The following is a 17,166-nucleotide window of genomic DNA, read 5'->3' on the forward strand; positions in this document are numbered from 1 at the left end:
TGCTTGGTGGTGCTTTTCTTCTTATTTTTTTAATTTTATTATTATTATTTTTTTAATGTTTATTTATTTTTGAGACAGAGAGAGACAGAGCACGAATGGGGGAGGGTCAGAGGGAGAGACACAGAATCCGAAACAGGCTCTGGGCTCAGAGCTGTCAGCACAGAGCCCGACGTGGGGCTCGAACTCACAGACCGTGAGATCATGACCTGAGCCGAAGTCGGACACTCAACTGACTGAGCCACCCAGGTGCCCCACTTCTTATTTTTTTTAAAAAAATGTTAATGTTTTATTTGTTTTTGAGAGAGAACGAGAGAGAGAGAGAGATATCAAAACTGAAACAGGCTCCAGGCTCCGAGCTGTCAGCACAGAGCACGACATGGGGCTCGAACCCACAAACTGGGACATCATGACCTGAGCCGAAGTCGGACGCTCAACTGACTGAGCCACCCAGGTGCCCCACTTCTTATTTAAAAAAAAAAAAAAGTTAATGTTTTATTTGTTTTTGAGAGAGAGAGAGAGAGAGAGACAGAGCAGGAGGGAGGGAGGGGCAGAGAGAGAGAGAGAGAGAGAGAGAGAGAGAGAGAGAGAGAGAGAAGAGAGGGAGAGGGAGATATCGAAACTGAAACAGGCTCCAGGCTCCGAGCTGTCAGCACAGAGCACGACACAGGGCTCGAACCCACGAACTGGGACATCATGACCTGAGCTGAAGTCGGACGGTTGACTGACTGAGCCACCCAGGTGCCCTATAAACTATTGAATTTGATTATGGTAAGATCTACCATTTTAAGCGTATGCCTCTGTGAGATGAAGTACATTCGTGCTGTTGTGCATCCACCGCCATCTGGCTTCAGAGCTCTTTTCTCCTTACGGGACTGAAACTCCGTCCCCGTGAACGGTACCTGCCCCTCTCCTCCTCCCCCGCCCTGATCACCTCTCTTCTCCGTTCTGTCTCCATGGGGTGTGACTGCTCTGGGCACCTCGTACGTGTGGAATTAGGCAGTATTTGTCTTCCTGGCTTGTTTCACTCAGGACATCTTCACGGTTCATCCATGTTCCTGTAGCAGGTGTCAGAATTTCCTTTTTCAGGCTGCATAATATTCCGCCATAGGTGCAGACCACGTTTTGTTTGTCCGTGCATCTGTTGATGGACACTTTAATAGCCTTCCTCTTTTGGCTGTTGTGAGTATTGTTCCTTTGAACGTGAATGTTCATGCCCCTGTTTTCAGTTCCTGTGTACGTTTTCCAGAAGTGGATTTGTGGAATCAAATGGTAGTACTGTTCTTTTTTTTTTTTTAAGTTTATATATTTTTAAAATAATTTTTAATGCTTATTTACTTTTGAAAGAGAGAGAGAGAGACAGTGCATGAGTTGGGGAGGGGCCGAACGAGAGGGGACACAGAATCCGAAGCTGGCTTCAGGCTCTCAGCTGACAGCAGAGCCCCATGTGGGGCTCGAACCCACAAACAGCAAGATCATGACCTGAGCCGAAGTCGGGTGCTTAACTGTACCACCCAGGCGCCCCTTAAGTTTATTTATTTATTTTGAGAGAGACAGAGAGAGCACAGAGCCCAGTGCTGGGCTCGAACTCATGAAACTGTGAGGTCGTGACTTGAGTCGAAATCAAGAGTCAGACACTTCACCCAACTGAGCCACCCAGGCACCCCCCATACTGTTCAAGTCTTAGACAAACTGCTTTACTGTTTCCCACGGCAGGTGCAGACTGACACAGCCACCAGCAGGGCACAAGGGCTCCAGTCTTTGCCACTTGCTTATCAAGTTACTTTCCTCTTCCTTCCTTCCTCCCTCCCTCTGTCCCTCCGTCCCTCCCTTCCTCCCTTCCTCCCTCCCTCCCTCCCTCCCTCCGTCCCTCCCTCCCTCCCTTTCTTTCAAATAACAGCCACTTTAGTGGGTGTGAAATAGTAGCTCATTTTGGTTTTGCTTTGCATCTTCCTCATGACTAGGGATGTTGAGCATCTTTTCACATGCTTTTTAGTTTTGCCTGTCTTCTCTGGAGAAATGTCTGTTCAGATCCTTTGCCCATTTCAAAAGTTCACCTCATGATTTTAGTCCTTCTTCAGCTTTCAAGCACTGACCCTGAGACACAATATTTTATTTTTCATGTTCATGCTGTTATTTATATTACCTTTTGAAAAAGTGAATTTTTTATTTTTATTTTATTATTATTTTTTTAAATGTTTATTTACTTTAGAAAGAGAAAGAGCGTGAGCAGGGGCGGGGCAGAGAGAGAGAGGGAGACACAGAATCTGAAGCAGGCTCCAGGCTCTGAGCTGTCAGCACAGAGCCTGACACGGGGCTCAAACCCGCAAACCATGGGATTATGACCTGAGCTGAAGTTGGACACTTAAATGACTGAGCCATGCTGGTGCCCCGAAAAAGTGATTTTTTAAAAAATTATTTATAATTACCTTTGAAAAAGCGAATTTTCAAAAAAATATGAAAGTAACTCCTATTAGTTCTAGGAAACTTTATAAATACTGAAAACTAGAAAAAAAAGTATAAATTGGATATTAAATGGTAAGCACTGTTAACTCCAGCTATAATTTTTTTCAGTAGATTTTCATCTTCAGCTTCTTTTTACTTATTCATTTGACTTTATCAAAATCTAATTGCACTCACGATCTTGTATCCTTTTCTTTTGTAATTTCTAAATTTTGGAATAATTTTTCATTTAGAGGAAAGTTGCAAAGATCTTACAGGGAGTTCCCAAATCCTCCTCCCGCTTTCTCTAATGCTCACATCACGCCTCGTCATGATGTATTTGTCAAAACTAAGAAACCAGCATTGGTATGTGACTCAGAACTGAGCCCTGGACTTTATTTGGGGCTCAGTGTTTTCCCACTGACGTCCTTTTCCTGGTTCGAGATCCAGTCCAGGGGCCCGGCGTTACACTTCGTTGTTCTGTCCCTTGGTCTCCTCTGGTCCGTGACCATTTCTCAGTCTTTCCTGACCTTGACACTTCTGAGCAGCACATCTCAGGTATGTTGTAGTACAGCCCTTGGTTCGTGTTGGTCTGACCTTTTTGTCGTGATTAGGCTGGAGTGACAGGTAGGCTGTGGCTGCGGGTGTTGGGGAAGAGTATCACAGAGGTGAAGTTCTCGTTCGTTCTATCACATTGAGTAGTGTGTGCTCCCGGTGCGGCTCATCCGCCGCGATGCAATGCTTAATCACCTGGCCAAGGTGGTGTCGGAAGATTTCTCCTTTGTAAAGTCGTCCCCAACCCTGTTCTTGGGGACTAAATCTCTTGAGTCCAGCCCACCCTGAAGGAGGGGAGAGTTAAACTGACTTCACCTCGTGTTAAACCGTAAGAACATACATGTTTCATTTCACCTCTTCAGGAACATGATGTCAGTGCCTACATTAGGAATCAACCAATGGAAAGGTGATACTTGGTTTGAAAAGTTGTCTTTTGTGTGTCATTTAAGTTATGTCCAGTTCTTCCTTAGGTTCACATTTTCACCGAGTTGTCTTCATAGTGAACCTATGACATGACGCTCATAAGAAGCATTTTTTGGGTCTCTGTAGGATTCTTAGCCTTGTGCCATGGCTGCCTAGTCCCCATTGGGCGGACGTGCTCCACTTTTCTTGAGTCCTCCCTTCTAGTTGCTGCTCACGTTGGTGGAGGCTCTTTGAGGTCAGAGGTCTGACTGGTTTGGTGTTCCTAGTGTTTGTTGGATGAAAGTTCTACCTTTTATTCCTACACATAACATTGAGCAGATGGAACGTTCTAGCTTTGAAAGAGTTCCTTAAGACATTTCCAGGCCTGGGGACACTGAGTCAAAGGTGTTAGTGCTTTCACCATAACTCTTGGCTAGATTTTTAGAGACCCAGCCCCACTCCATCTTTGAGCCTTTAGAGTTGAGTTGTCTCTTACCTGGGAATTATGTTCTGAGGTTGGTGCAAAAGGGGGAAATTTCTGTGGTCAAAATATACCTTGAGGGGTGCCTGGGTGGCTCAGTTGGTTAAGTGACCGACTTCGGCTCACGTCATGATCTCATACTTGGTGGGTTTGAACCCTGCATCAGGCTCTGTGCTGACAGCTCGGAGCCCGGAGCCTGCTTCCCATTCTGTGTCTCCCTCTCTCTCTGCCCCTCCCCAGCATGCACACATGCATGCTTGCTCGCTGTCTCTCTCAAAGAGAAATTAACATTAAAAAAAAATTTTTTTTAAATATACCTTGAGAAACCCCCCTGAGCCTTCCTTGAGGGCCCCTGGAATTGTGTTACCAGGTGTGAGGGTCACAGGCTCTGAGTCCCACAGACGGATAGCAGCCTCAAGGGCTGGTAGCAGATTGTCGCCTGTGGACATTTCTTTCCCTCCTTTGCCTTTTGCCCCTTGGTATATGACGTTGGATTTGCACAGGCTGAATGCTGCGCTTTATTCTTCATGCTGGCAGGGACAGAGGGCAGACTGTGTTAGGTCTTCAGGAGGCAGAAGGGGGCAGGGGTTGCAGGTGGGGGGGCAGGTGTGTGGGTCCAGGTCTGTCCGTCAGCAGGCATGCAGATAGCTACCAGGCAGTTAACATTGTGGCCCCAGCACATTGGGAGGTCCTGGGGGAGCGGGGCGTTAGCCTTAGGTGTGCAGTCTCCCCTGCACAGATTCTCCTTCACTAGGTCTGGCCTGGGGCTCAAGAATTTGCATTTCGAACAAACTCCCAGCTGATGTTGGTGCCGCTGGTCTAGGGACCCTACCTGGACAACCAAGCTTCTAGAGCTGCTCTGTCCAGTATGGCGCCCCCTAGCTATGTGTGGCTATTTAAATTAATTAAAATTAAATAAGAGTAAAATTTTAGTTCCTCGGTCATGCTAGGCACATTTCAGATGGCCAGTAGCCACATGTGGGTAGCGGCTGCTACATTGCACAGCGCAGACCTAGAACATTTCCATCATCATAGTAAGTTGGGCGGTGGTGAGGTTTGAATCTCTGCTTGGACACTTACTGGTTGTGTGAGTTTGGGTGAATTACTTAATTTCTCTGTGCCTTAGCTCTCTAATCTGTCTGTAGAAGAGAGAGAATAGTTCCTGGTGTGAGGTTTCAGTGGGTCGGTATGTGAAAAGCATTTAGGCGGTGCCTGACTTAGGTTGGGCACGACATAGGCTTATTATTGTCCTTCTTGCTCTAAGAAGCCTAGGGTGGTGGAGATGTTGATCCAGCCTCAGGGGGGCAGATAAGTTTCCTGGGGCTACAAACCCCGGGCAGCATGGTAAGGGCTGCTGGGATGCGCTGCTGTAGGAGCTGGGACCGTGCCAGGCCGACAAGGGAAGATGCCACCATGGTAGAGTGATGTCTTCCAGGGAAGACGGAGGGCCCTTTGTGGCCCATGGCGGGGATCATGTCTAGTCTTCCCTCTCCAAAGGAATCGCCCTGGTTCCCAACCGGCTGTCACTGGCCGAGCCTGTAGGAAGCAGAGTCTAAAACGTGGGTTTGTGTGTGGGAAGCTTTCTGGGGTGGGTGTGGGGGTGGATGGACACCTGTGGGTGTGGAGGGGGTAGAAGGAGATGGGCTGCCATGGTCACAAGCACGGCCTGTAGAGCCGTCCTCCATTGAGGTCATCAGAGAGCTGCTCACTCTGACTGACTAGTCATTGCATGCTGGATGTGACCCTGGTGAGGCGCACTCTTCATCTCATGACAAGGCCCAGACGGGGAGAGCGGTGAAGTTGGGGCTGCTGGGTTCCTCCCCTCCAGCAGCTGGGGAGTCTCCGTGCTTGTTCTTGCTCATGGTCAGGCTCTGCAGTGCACAGCCACAAGCCCGGGGATGGGGGTGGGAGTGTGGGGAGGGGAGTGGGGTGGCAAAGTCCCGGCACGGGGGCCCAAAGAAGCTCTTTGCCCCCCCCCCTTTACCTGGGGGTTCACCTGTTGTGCGGTAAGGTGGGACTTCCACAGCCGGTGGATTCGGATGCCCCGTTGCTCAGTGTCTCCTTACCCCAGACCCTGTATTTGCTCCATTGGCTCCCAGCCCCCCTGTGTTGGTGCCTGATGTGGGGAGGGTTCTTGGCCCTGTTTCTGCCTCGAGGTTCTGGGTCCCCAAGGGGACTCTGACCTCTTCCTTGATCCTGGATGAGCGCTGCAGGGACACCAGCTTGACCAGACCCCCTCCCTGTCCCGTCTCGTGGTGCCAGCCCCTGCTGCTCTTCTCTGTTCATCCTGCCCTGGCCGGGTTCTTCCCGGACACCCCCGGGGGCTGGGTCAGGATGGGGGTCTCAGGCAGCCTGCTTGATTCTGTGCCCAGCCAGCCACTCCTGACATGGGTGCTCTCAGTGTCTCTGGGAAAGCCCTCGGTGCAGGCCCTGGAGTAGTGGGGGGTAGGGAAGCATCTTGCAGGTAAAGGAGTCTGATGTTAGGGGGGCTGTTAGACTAGAGGTAAAACGGCTGGCCATGGGGACACTGAGATGGCCAGCGTCCCATGTAGTCGCCTCCAGGGGCAGCTGCTGAGTAGAACGTGCTGCTTCCTTCCGGATGTACCGGCAGAGGCCGAGTTGGCAGCGTTGGGGAAACTGGGCCATTTTCTGCCCACATCCTGGGCAGGCTTCCTTCCTTGGCCGTGCACAGCCCTGTCCAGCCTGACGTCTCCAGAACACAGAGCAGTTTTTGTTGACCACACCAACAGCTCCCCCGGACCACCGTCTCTCACTCTGCCAGACGCCCGGCTCTGCGGCCACAGGGGTCTGGATCTCATGCCCTTGACCCACCACCCTAACCCCGTATACCTCCCCACCGTTCATGCTGTTCCCAGAGGGGAAGTAACGTGCGGTGGTTACAGGCAGCTGCCCTGGAGTTCACGTCCTCCACGTCCCAGCGCCCAGCCTCTCTGAGCCTGTTTCTTCAGCTGGAATATGGAGGTGCTAACGGTGTGGGCCTCGTAAGGTGGTAGGGCATCGAATGAGTGTGTGTGTCCCTGTCCCCTGGAGCGGTGCCTAGCGTTGAGTATGCGCTATTTCGGTTTCAGCCATCACTGCTGTTATTATTGCTAGCACGGTTATTTCTTTTTTACTTTTGAAACGTTTTATTTTTTGAGAGACAAAGCACGCGAGCAGGGGAGGGGCGGGGGGGGGGAGGGGACAGAAGACCTCAAGTGGGCTTTGCACTGTAAGCACAAAGCCTGATGCGGGGCTTAAACTCAGGAACCCTGAGATCATGACCTGAGCCGAAATCAAGAGTTGGACGCTTGACCGACTGAGTCACCAGGCGCCCCAGTATGGTTATTTCTTTTTTAAAAAACAATTTTTGTTAATGTTTTACTTATTTTTGAGAAGGAGGGAAACAGAGTGTGAGCAGGAGAGGGGCACAGAGAGAGGGAGACACAGAATCCGAAGCAGGCTCCAGGCTCTGAGCCGTCAGCATAGAGTCTAAAGTGGGGCTCGAACCTGCGAATTACAGGATCATGAACCGAGCTGAAGTCGGATGTTGAGCTGCCTGAGCCACTCAGGTGTCCCCAGTATGGTTATTTCCTTTGCTCGGAATGGGCTCTCCCTTTCTTGGCTCTGAACCTGAACTTGCCACCTGGCCTAGCAAAAAACATGCATGAAGATTTCTGTGATGTGGTCCAGATGACTGTACATTTTGGGATTTGATTCAAACCCAAGCTCTGCCGTCACCCAGCTCTGACCTCGAGCAGTGTGCCCTCCCCCCTCAAACACCACCCCGTGGCCTGTTCTGAACCCTGAGGGTGGGTGATGCTTACTGTGTTGAGGGGTCAAGTGTAGTGAGGGGTTAGGTAACGTTATTGCCTGGCACATCGCAGGTGCTTGAATAAGGTCAGCTCCTTCCCCCTCGCCCTCTGGCCTTCATCGATCTCCCCTTCGTTTGAACCCCTGGGACATTTCCTATCTGCAAAGCTTTCTGGGCACCTGATACCATGTTCTGCTCACCCTGTGAATCTCTTAAGTGACCTGAGTCCACGGCCATCCCTGAAGTGTGGAGACCAGCCTTGCACATCGTGGCATCAGCCCCCTTGAGCCCAAGGTCTCTTGTGTCCGGCCCGTCTTCTCACGGGGCTCCTGAGGGTGCAGTGGATGGGAACAGCCGCTCCCTCTACCGTTGAAGCCCCTCGAGGTGGATAGAGCTGGGGTTTCCTTCTTTTGCAGCATCACCCTCCGGGAGCTGAAGACCATCTTGCCCTTGGTCAACTTCAAAGTGAACAGTGCCAAGTTCCTCAAAGATAAGTTTGTGGTAAGTTTCGTGGCTTGGCGTGGTGATTTTGTGAATTTAGGGTCGCTTAGCCTTTGAGCCCCGCTGAATGGTGCCCAGGAGGATCCTTCACCTCCTGATTCCTCTGTCTCAGTTGAGACAGAGGGACCCCTTGGAGGTCGTAGGCCCATGTTTGCAATCCTAGCAGACAACATCCTCCTTGAGGACCACGTTTGCTGAGCTGCTTGACTTGGGATGTTCCCACAGTATAGCCTTCCCTTTCCCTCACCATCGCACAGCCTGCTTTCCTTCAAGTAACGTTGAACACGTGGGGTTTTTTTTGTTTTGTTTTGTTTTGAAACTATCATGGAAGTTTCCTTACGTAGGTTGTCAGGGATGTGGCATTTTGTATGCAAGTCCTCCCAACATACTTGGAGTTAGCTCTTCTCTGCCCATCCCCCCACTTCCCATCCACCCCTGCTCCCCGCCATCACTTAGTTTGTTTATGTTCTTGCATAATGGAGCTGTTGGTAGATCTGTGGCAGGTGGTGACTCTAAGAGTGGGGGTGTAGAGTAGGGCGGGGGGGCTTTCTTGAGTGCATAAGAACGGAGGTGATGGGTAGGCACCCTTTGTGGTGCTCTGAGAGGTCCCGACCCTTGTCACGGAGCCCAGTGACTCTCCATTCCGCTGGTCCCAATGGCAGGACTCACACGGCCTTGTCAGTGGCAGCCCCAGGTACAGGCTTCCTTAGCCAAGAATGTGCATTCATTTCAGTACCAGTGGGCTCTTGGAAGTGTTAACCCACCTTATGGCTATCAAGCCATCTTTCGACCTGCCTAAAACATTCCAACTATTTTAAGAAGGCCAATGGGGCGCCTGGGTGGCGCAGTCGGTTAAGTGTCCGACTTCAGCCAGGTCACGATCTCGCGGTCCGTGAGTTCGAGCCCCGCGTCAGGCTCTGGGCTGATGGCTCGGAGCCTGGAGCCTGCTTCCGATTCTGTGTCTCCCTCTCTCTCTGCCCCTCCCCCGTTCATGCTCTGTCTCTCTGTCCCAAAAATAAATAAAAAACGTTGAAAAAAAAAAAAATTTAAAAGAAGGACGAAACAGAGGTGGGAGAAGCATTCACCATTGATGACCGCATCACAGGAATCTTTATATATATATATTTTTTTAACGTTTTATTTATTTTTGACACAGAGAGAGACAGAGCATGAACGGGGGAGGGGCAGAGAGAGAGGGAGACACAGAATCGGAAGCAGGCTCCAGGCTCTGAGCCATCAGCCCAGAGCCCGACGCGGGGCTCGAACTCACAGATCGTGAGATCGTGACCTGAGCTGAAGTTGGACACTTAACCGACTGAGCCACCCAGGCGCCCCAGGAGTCTTTATATTTTTAAAAAATGCATTTATTTATTTTGAGAGAGAGAGAGCGCGCGCGCGAGCTCCCTGGAGGGGCACAGAGAGAGGGAGACAGAGAATCCCAAGTAGGCTCCCTGTTGTTAGCGTGGAGCCCAACATGAGGCCTGAGGCCATGAACCATGAGATCATGACCTGAGCCCAAACCAAGAGTCAGACGCTCAGCCGACTGAGCCACCCAGGCAGCCCCCTGGAACCTGGCTCTTTATCAAGCCCTTACTGAGCAGGTGATACATAGACCTTACTGATTTGGTTCCAGGGAAGTCCTAGGGAGGGTAGTGGTAGTTTTCCCATTTTACAGATGAAGAAACTGAGGGTCTGAAAGGTTCAAGTAAATGACCCAAAGCCATTAAGCAGTTCAGGGGACAAGCCTTGACTGGAGTTGAACTCTTAAGTCCAAAGGCCTGGTTAGTTTTCCCTGGCTTTTAGAATGACCTATATGTACGGACCCTGCTCTAGGTCTAGATTTGGAAATGTCTCCTGCCCCCAGAAAGTATTACTGCCCTTGGGATTCTGGCCGAGACTCTTATTTTGGGGTTCAAGGCCAGGGTCTTACCTGGTGGGACTCCTGGTGGTTATGTTCTCTAGGCAGATAAATTCGGAAACCTGTGAACAGTTTGACTTCAGAAGACTGCGAGTTTGCTTTCAGCCAGTGCTGTCGAAGGGCGGTCCTGCCTGTTAATAGTGGAGCGGTGTTCTTGTAGGGAACCTCAGAGACCGAGTGGTTACTTTTTCTTTTAATTTACAGGAAATCGGCGCTCACAAAGATGAACTCAGCTTTGAGCAGTTCCACCTTTTCTATAAAAATCTTATGTTTGAGCAGCAAAAGTCGGTAAGACGATTCTTGGGCAAATGATCAATGATGTTTTCGTTTCCCCTGTGTGTCAAAGTCCAGCACGCTCCTAAGAAACCCACGAGAAGCGTTGAGTGTCGTCCCTTCTAGTCAAGGAAGTAGACCGTGGGAGTGGCTGCGACTCACTGTTTGTGTCCGTTAGGTTGGCGTGAGAGAGCTGTGGGGAAATCGGAGCGGGGGGAAATGGCTCTCTCATACCTTCCTGGTGGGAATGTGACAAGTCTGGTTGGAATTTAATCTGAGCCTATTAAGTTCAGCTAACTCCACTGCATGATCTCATTCTGCAAAGGAAATGTATCAAATTATGAAGAGTAACCATCTCTGGGTAGAGGGATTATGTGTGTGTTCCTTCTTTTTATGCTTTTATTCATTTTTTAATGAGAATAATTTTTCATTCGGATAATATGCCATTTTAAAATAAGATGTGCATACATTTTGACCTGACGGTGGCATTTTGGGGACTCTGTTTTAGACAAATAAGGGCACTGGGACCTAGGAATTGAGTGGTAGAGTGTTTATTGCAGCATTATTTATGCCAGCAAAATAGCTGGGAGCCTTCTGCATGCTTCTCAGGAGAGAAATGGCTGAGTAAACTGTGGTCCATCCATAGCACACAGCATCATGCAGCTGATTATGAAGCCTGAATCTGTGTGTGTGTCGATCTGGAAGGATGTTCATGGTGTTTTGTGAGCAAAACCAGCAGCAGATTCACATGAGGAACCAGGTCTGATAAAAAACAAAACCAAAATCTGCCTAGAGTAATCCCCCTCCATATGTGTATGTGTGTTTTTATGTTTAATGTTGATTTCGTGTATGCACTGAAGGGGTTTAGGAGGATGGGCAGGAGAGATCACTGAATTTTTCTTTGCACACCCCTGTTCTCTCTGACTCATTCCAAGGAGTACATTACTTTTGCAATAAAAAGAGAGTCCCATAGGGGCGTCTGGGGGGCTCAGTTGGTTAAGCATCCGGCTCTTGGTTTCTTCTCAGGTCATGATCTCGAGGTTCGTGGGATCGAGCCCCGCATCAGGCTCTGTGCTGGCAGGGTAGAACTTGCTTGAGATTGTCTCTCTCTGCCCCTCCCCTGCTCTCTCTCTCTCTTTCTCTCTCAAACATACATTTTAAAAAATCCCATAAAGCGTAGAGCTTAAAAAGAAGGATTGTTCATTGCAGTGCATGGAGCCCAGTGCCTGGCAGGCAGCACTCATCCCGCAAACAGGAGGTTGTTGGAAAAGGGCTTTGCAGGTAGCAAGGGTGGGTCCAAAGCAGGGAGAACATAGGACTTGGAGCCAGAGGATCTGGTTTCTCCTATGAGCTGTGTGATCTGGGGCTGGCCACGCACGATTCTCAGCCTCAGTCTCTTATCTGTGTAATGGGGGCGGGGATTCCCACCGGGCTCTAGGGAGCACTGAATGAGGGCTGGGGGTGGGGCAGTGAAGAGTGTAGGCATTTTTAAGTGATGAGCATGAAAATCATGAGAAGACACTTATTAATTGCCTTCTGCATGCAGGCCTGCAGGTGGGCACAGGGTGAGGCTTTCTGATGGGTGACTGCTGGCCGTCTGCCTACATTGGGAAAAAATACATTCTTTAATAGAGTAAAAAAATTCTACTTCACTGGGGTTGTTTTCATATATTACTTCTTGATTTGCCAAGGAGAGTAGGAAGACTATAAGCTTTGGGGATTGAAAGACCCGGATGTCAGCCCCTAAATTGGCCTTGGCTGACCAGGTGATTTTGAGGAAAGACAACTTTTTCTCTTTCACTCAGCCACCTTTATAAAATAAAGGTATTCAATCAAGCCGTTGCTTATAAAACTTTAAAAATTATATAACTTTCCTCCTCCTATTTTTTTAAGTTTTTTTGTATTGTTATTTGAGAAAGCGATAGAGAGCAAGCAGGGGAGGGACAGAGAGCGAGGGAGACGGCATCCCAAGTAGGCCTCACACTGCTAGCACAGAGCCCGATGTGGGGCTCGAACTCACAACCTGCGAGATCATAACCTGAGCTGAAGTCAACAGTCAGATGCTCAACGGCCTGAGTCCCCCCAGACACCCTGTTCCCCTTTTTTATATGAAACCTTAAAAAAAAAAAAAGCTGGGGCGCCTGGGTGGCTTAGTGGGTTAAGTGTCTGGCTTCAGCTCAAGTCATGATCTCGCGGTTTGTGAGTTTGAGCCCCGTGTCGGGCTCTGTGCTGACAGCTCAGAGCCTGGAGCCTGCTTCGGATTCTGTGTCTCCCTCTCTCTCTGCCTCTCCCCAACTCATGCTCTGTCTCTCTCTCTTTCACAAAAATAAATAAACATTACAAAAATTTTTTTTAAAAACTGCATACAAGCTGATCAAAACACTTCTTAGGCCAAAATCTGTAACTTTGATTTATAATCAGTTCTTGAGAACAGTGAAAACCTTTGATGACAATGCACAAGTGAAATCCAGAATGACAATTGGAGACAGCAATTGTCTGCAGTTGACCAGGATTGAGAAGAAGCTTGATTCACTCCAGATAAGTAGTTGCAAACAATTGTTTTTATAGTCAGTTGCCTTGAAATTTCAGGATGCTGTCTCATCAGACGGACGGCAGGCGAAGCTTGAGAACAAGGTTTGCACAAAAGCTGTTTAATCTGCCCGCAGGTTAATCTGCCCAGCAGGTTAGCCTGCTGGCGGTCTGTTTCCACTGTGATAAAATTCCACCTGAGACTTAATTCAACCTGCACTGTTGTTAATGTCCCTTTTTAAGGCTAATGCGTGTGTGTTTGAGAGGGAGAAGGAGGAGAAAGAAAGTTGAGTCTGATTTCTGCAGAATCCCTGAATCCTCTGGGGGTGTCTTTGATTGCCCGGTTTTGGGTGGGGAGACGCCCCATCTGTACCAGAGGCTGGCTTCTGTTGGCCAGAACGCCACCTTCAGCCTGCATTCTGTTGTACTTGGCCTAATGGTTTAAGTGTTTCTTGAAATGAATTGCCTACATTTAAAACTCAAGAAGTTTCATATTAATATCTAGATTTTTCTGTTGCTTTAAAAAAAAATGGACATCTGGCTATCTCTGGGTCTTTCCTGAGTTCCCCACGGGGATGTATGAGTAGAAAGGAAGCGTGCATTCTCTGGTTTGCCCCAGCTCTCACCCACCACCCATTTCTCTCTGCTAATTTACCTTGCCTACCAGGCCCCACCACTTGATCTCCACCACTGGAGGGTATAACTGGCTTGGAATTTGAATAACAAAACCCCAAGCTTGATAGATAGTTAGTGGCCAGCTTGAGAAACCTCACTAACTCTTGTGTAGGTAAATGCCCCTCCCCTACTGTTAGCATATAATTTACTTCCTGGGCTCCTTGCTGGCTGCACAGAGGAGAGAAAAGCAATAGATATATGCTCTTACAGGATCAGCTGGATTTCCTAGGCTCTTCTGGGGAGATAGGGCTGTTTAGGGTGATGGACAACCCCCAAGCCTAGACCCAGGAGTGGGTTCGTGCTCAGCAGTACCTGTAGGTTTCCAGCTTGGGGTAACCAGTTCCTCCTTGTGTCTAACCACCTGCTTACATCGCTGCTGTCAAGACTCAAAGCTTCTAAAATTTGGGTAGCAGCAGGAAGAGAAGAAAGTTAATCCCATGTGTTTCCCCGGGTGATGGGCCTCTAACTAGGTTATACTAACAATATTATAAAAAAAGATCCTTAGCGAACCTTTCCTAAGTGTGAACTACACGCTGGGTGCTGTGCTAAGTGCTGTACGTGCTCTTAATCCTCTTCCCAACTGTGCGAGACCTACCATTATTAGCCCCATTTTACAGATGAAGAAACTGAAGCTCAGGGAAGCTACTTGCTGGAGGTTATACAGCTAGGATTTGAACGCTCCTCTGCCCGACTTCAGTGCCCAGCCACTGACACGGCTTTTTTAATTTTTAAAATGTTCTCACGAAAGGGAATGTCAAACACGTATAAGCAGAGGCAAAGGTATGCGAACCCTCTGTGGACCATCACAGCTTTAGCGATGATCAGCTCATGGCCATCGGGTTTCATCTTGCCCTTGCCCACTTCCCTCTGCTCAGATGATGTTGAAGCAAACCCAGTGTCATATTGTTTCTTCCTTAAATGCTTTAATACCCAGCTTTGTAACTGCTGCCTTGCTGCCTCCCCACCAGGCAAGCGAAGTCCCCCTTGGTCAGTGATGGTGGGGCGTCGAGCATCATCAGCGAGGACAGCTGGCTGGTTTCCTTCCTGCTGTTGGTCCGGGACTTGAGTTTCACCTCGGTGGGGTGTGGCGTTCAGGTTGCTGTTTATCTGTCTGTTTTTACGCCCTGCCCTTTCAGACGATGCATCCTCTGGACCCTCCAGTAGATTCCTTCGGAAATGTGCTACGGTTCCTCGTTAGCCAGAGAGCAACATCACGTATGATGCAGTTTCTGGGGCTCAGGCACTCTGGCACGCGTTGGCTGGATTCTCTGCTCTGGGGTCTCACGGGATTTTAGCTGGGGGCTGTGGTCTCATCTGAGACTCAAGTGGGAAAAGATCTGCTTCCAAGCCCATGAAGTTGTGGAACCTTTAGTTCCTTACAGGTGTAGGATTGAGGGTTCAGTTCCTTGTTGTCCAGAAGCCACCCACAGCTCCCTGAGGGATGGGGCTCGCCTACATGGCTGCTGGCTTCCCCAAAGCTGGCAAGACAGTTGCTCACTCGTATACGGCATCATCATGTAGTCATAGACGTGTAATCGCGTGCACCCATGCCTTTTGCAAGTGGCAGGGATAATGCAGGGCTGGAGGGAGGAGGACATCCTAAGGCCGTCTTCAAAGCCTGTCCACCAAGGGTTCCCATAAACCCAAGATTTGAAGTTGCTCTCCAGCGGCTCACAAGTAGTAATCACACAAACTGTGTCCCGTGCCAGTCAGAGAACAAGTACCCTCCCACCCGTGCAGGGTACCAGCAAACAAGCACTCACTGCCTCCTCCCGCCCATTACCATCCCCATGGGGTCTGAATGCAGGCATCCTCTCTTGCTTGTTTGCCTGTTCTAGAAAACAGCTGTAATTTTTTTTTAAGGTGGCAGTAATCTTCCCTTAGTGTTACTTGTAGCTGAGAGCAGCCTTAAGTGTCCACACCCTCAGTCTTGTCTGTTGTTTGGGGGTGACGGCACCCATCCTCCAGGCTCGGTGAGAGGGTTAAAAGGGCTCAGAGATAGCGGTCACCCCACAGAGTGTCCTGCACACAGCTGGCCCTCAGAACAGGCTTTCATGAGGCAGAATGCCACACGGGGGTAGGAAGCGCTGACCTTTGGTGCTCCCGCTCTCTGTCCTGCTTCAGAAAGACCATCTCGGTCAGAATCGGTGGCTTTCCCAGAGTGTCCTCTGACCGCTCACCGTATTGAAGCAGATGACCGGGCAGCACTTGATAGGAAATTCATTTCTGATGTTTGAATAAATGGTATTATAAGCAAAGTAATGTTTTGTCTATTACTTAAAAGGAAGACGCACGTACAAAGAAAAAGATAATTGAAACGCCTGCAAAGCTTCTACGATTATACCTGGGATTATACTTTTGGTAGAAAGACTAATGTTTATTCTTCTGAGTTTTACATGGGTGTGAGCGTATGACAAGTGAGTCACATTCTGTGATGGTATGCTGGCTGAGGCTTCCAGGGACAGGGAATGTGGCACATTATTCGAATTGGCAGCGAGGAGGGAGAAGGACCCACCGTGCACACGTTGGCAGTGACCCTCTGGTTAGCTTTTTCTGTCACTGCCACTTTCCCCTTGGCCTCCTGGAACCAAATGGCTCAAATGAGCACAGCATGTGTAGGCTGAGTTACAGCCTGGAGGGTGCCCCTGCCATATGGGGAGACTCAACTCCTTGACCTCGATTCCTCTGGGCTCTTGCTTCTGTGGTCCCCATCCTTGGGCACGGCCCCTTCCCTTGTCTAGCTGTAACTGCCTCTTCTCCTGGGACTCAAAAGTCAGAGGTGACTTTTTTCATAGCCTTTAAATTTTTCCTAGAGAAAATTAATTGACCCATTATTTTCAGCATTCATTCAACAAATGTTTGAGCCAAGAGGGCCCAGTGGTTAGCAAAACAGACATCTCTCTTGACCTCATTGATCCTCTGCTGGGGTGAGACGGGTCAGGACATCACCCAGAGTCACACGGGGCCCCCGACATCCTGGTTTAGTAGAATTTGACCACATAACCCTACACGGTAATGGTAACATAACCTAATTGCTGTCTCTTCACTCTGTGTGCCTTGTAGCATCTAGAATATTCTTCTCTCCTTGCTAGGATGTCATTATTCACTTTGTGTGCATTTGCATGTACTGTGAAGGCCACTGGAGATGAACCAAGGTGGACGGGGGCTGAGATTGTGGCCCCTTGACATTCTGGGTATGTCATCTGAAAACAGCTGCTCATCCTCCCGGAGCCTGTTTTTTGTTGCCAAAGTGGGCTTCGCTTTACTGTCTTCTGGGTGGGATGGGTGCCGGGGGTAACTGAGGTCGTGGCTGCCTCGTGTCAGCTCCTGACAAGCCATTAGTTTGTCAGGGCTGCCGCAGCAGACCCCAGCTAAGTGGCCGAAGAGAACAGACCTCTGTTCTCTCCCAGTAAGGGTGCTGACACCACTCAGCTCCCACTGAAATCTCGGGGGGAGAATCTCCTTGCCTCTCTCCCCACTTCTGCTGTTAGCTGGCCGTCCTGGGCGCTCCTGGCCTTGGAGACGCATCGCTCCAGTCTCTGCCTCCGTCATCACGTGGCCACCTTGCCCTGGTCTGTGCCG

At 49.5% G+C, this 17,166-nt stretch overlaps 1 protein-coding gene across 1 annotated transcript in view; it reads left to right on the top strand.

The window, feature by feature from the left end:
- PLCG2 (phospholipase C gamma 2) overlaps positions 1–17,166 on the top strand; it is a 156,943-nt gene that overhangs the window by 63,619 nt on the left and 76,158 nt on the right. The window contains 2 exon segments of the mRNA XM_019413075.2: positions 8,105–8,189; positions 10,312–10,395. Of these exon segments, the coding sequence (XP_019268620.1) occupies positions 8,105–8,189; positions 10,312–10,395 (169 nt within the window).

This window comes from Panthera pardus, unplaced genomic scaffold, assembly GCF_024362965.1.
Source record: "Panthera pardus isolate Hobbes unplaced genomic scaffold, ASM2436296v1 HiC_scaffold_19, whole genome shotgun sequence".
Classification (NCBI taxonomy): domain Eukaryota; kingdom Metazoa; phylum Chordata; class Mammalia; order Carnivora; family Felidae; genus Panthera; species Panthera pardus.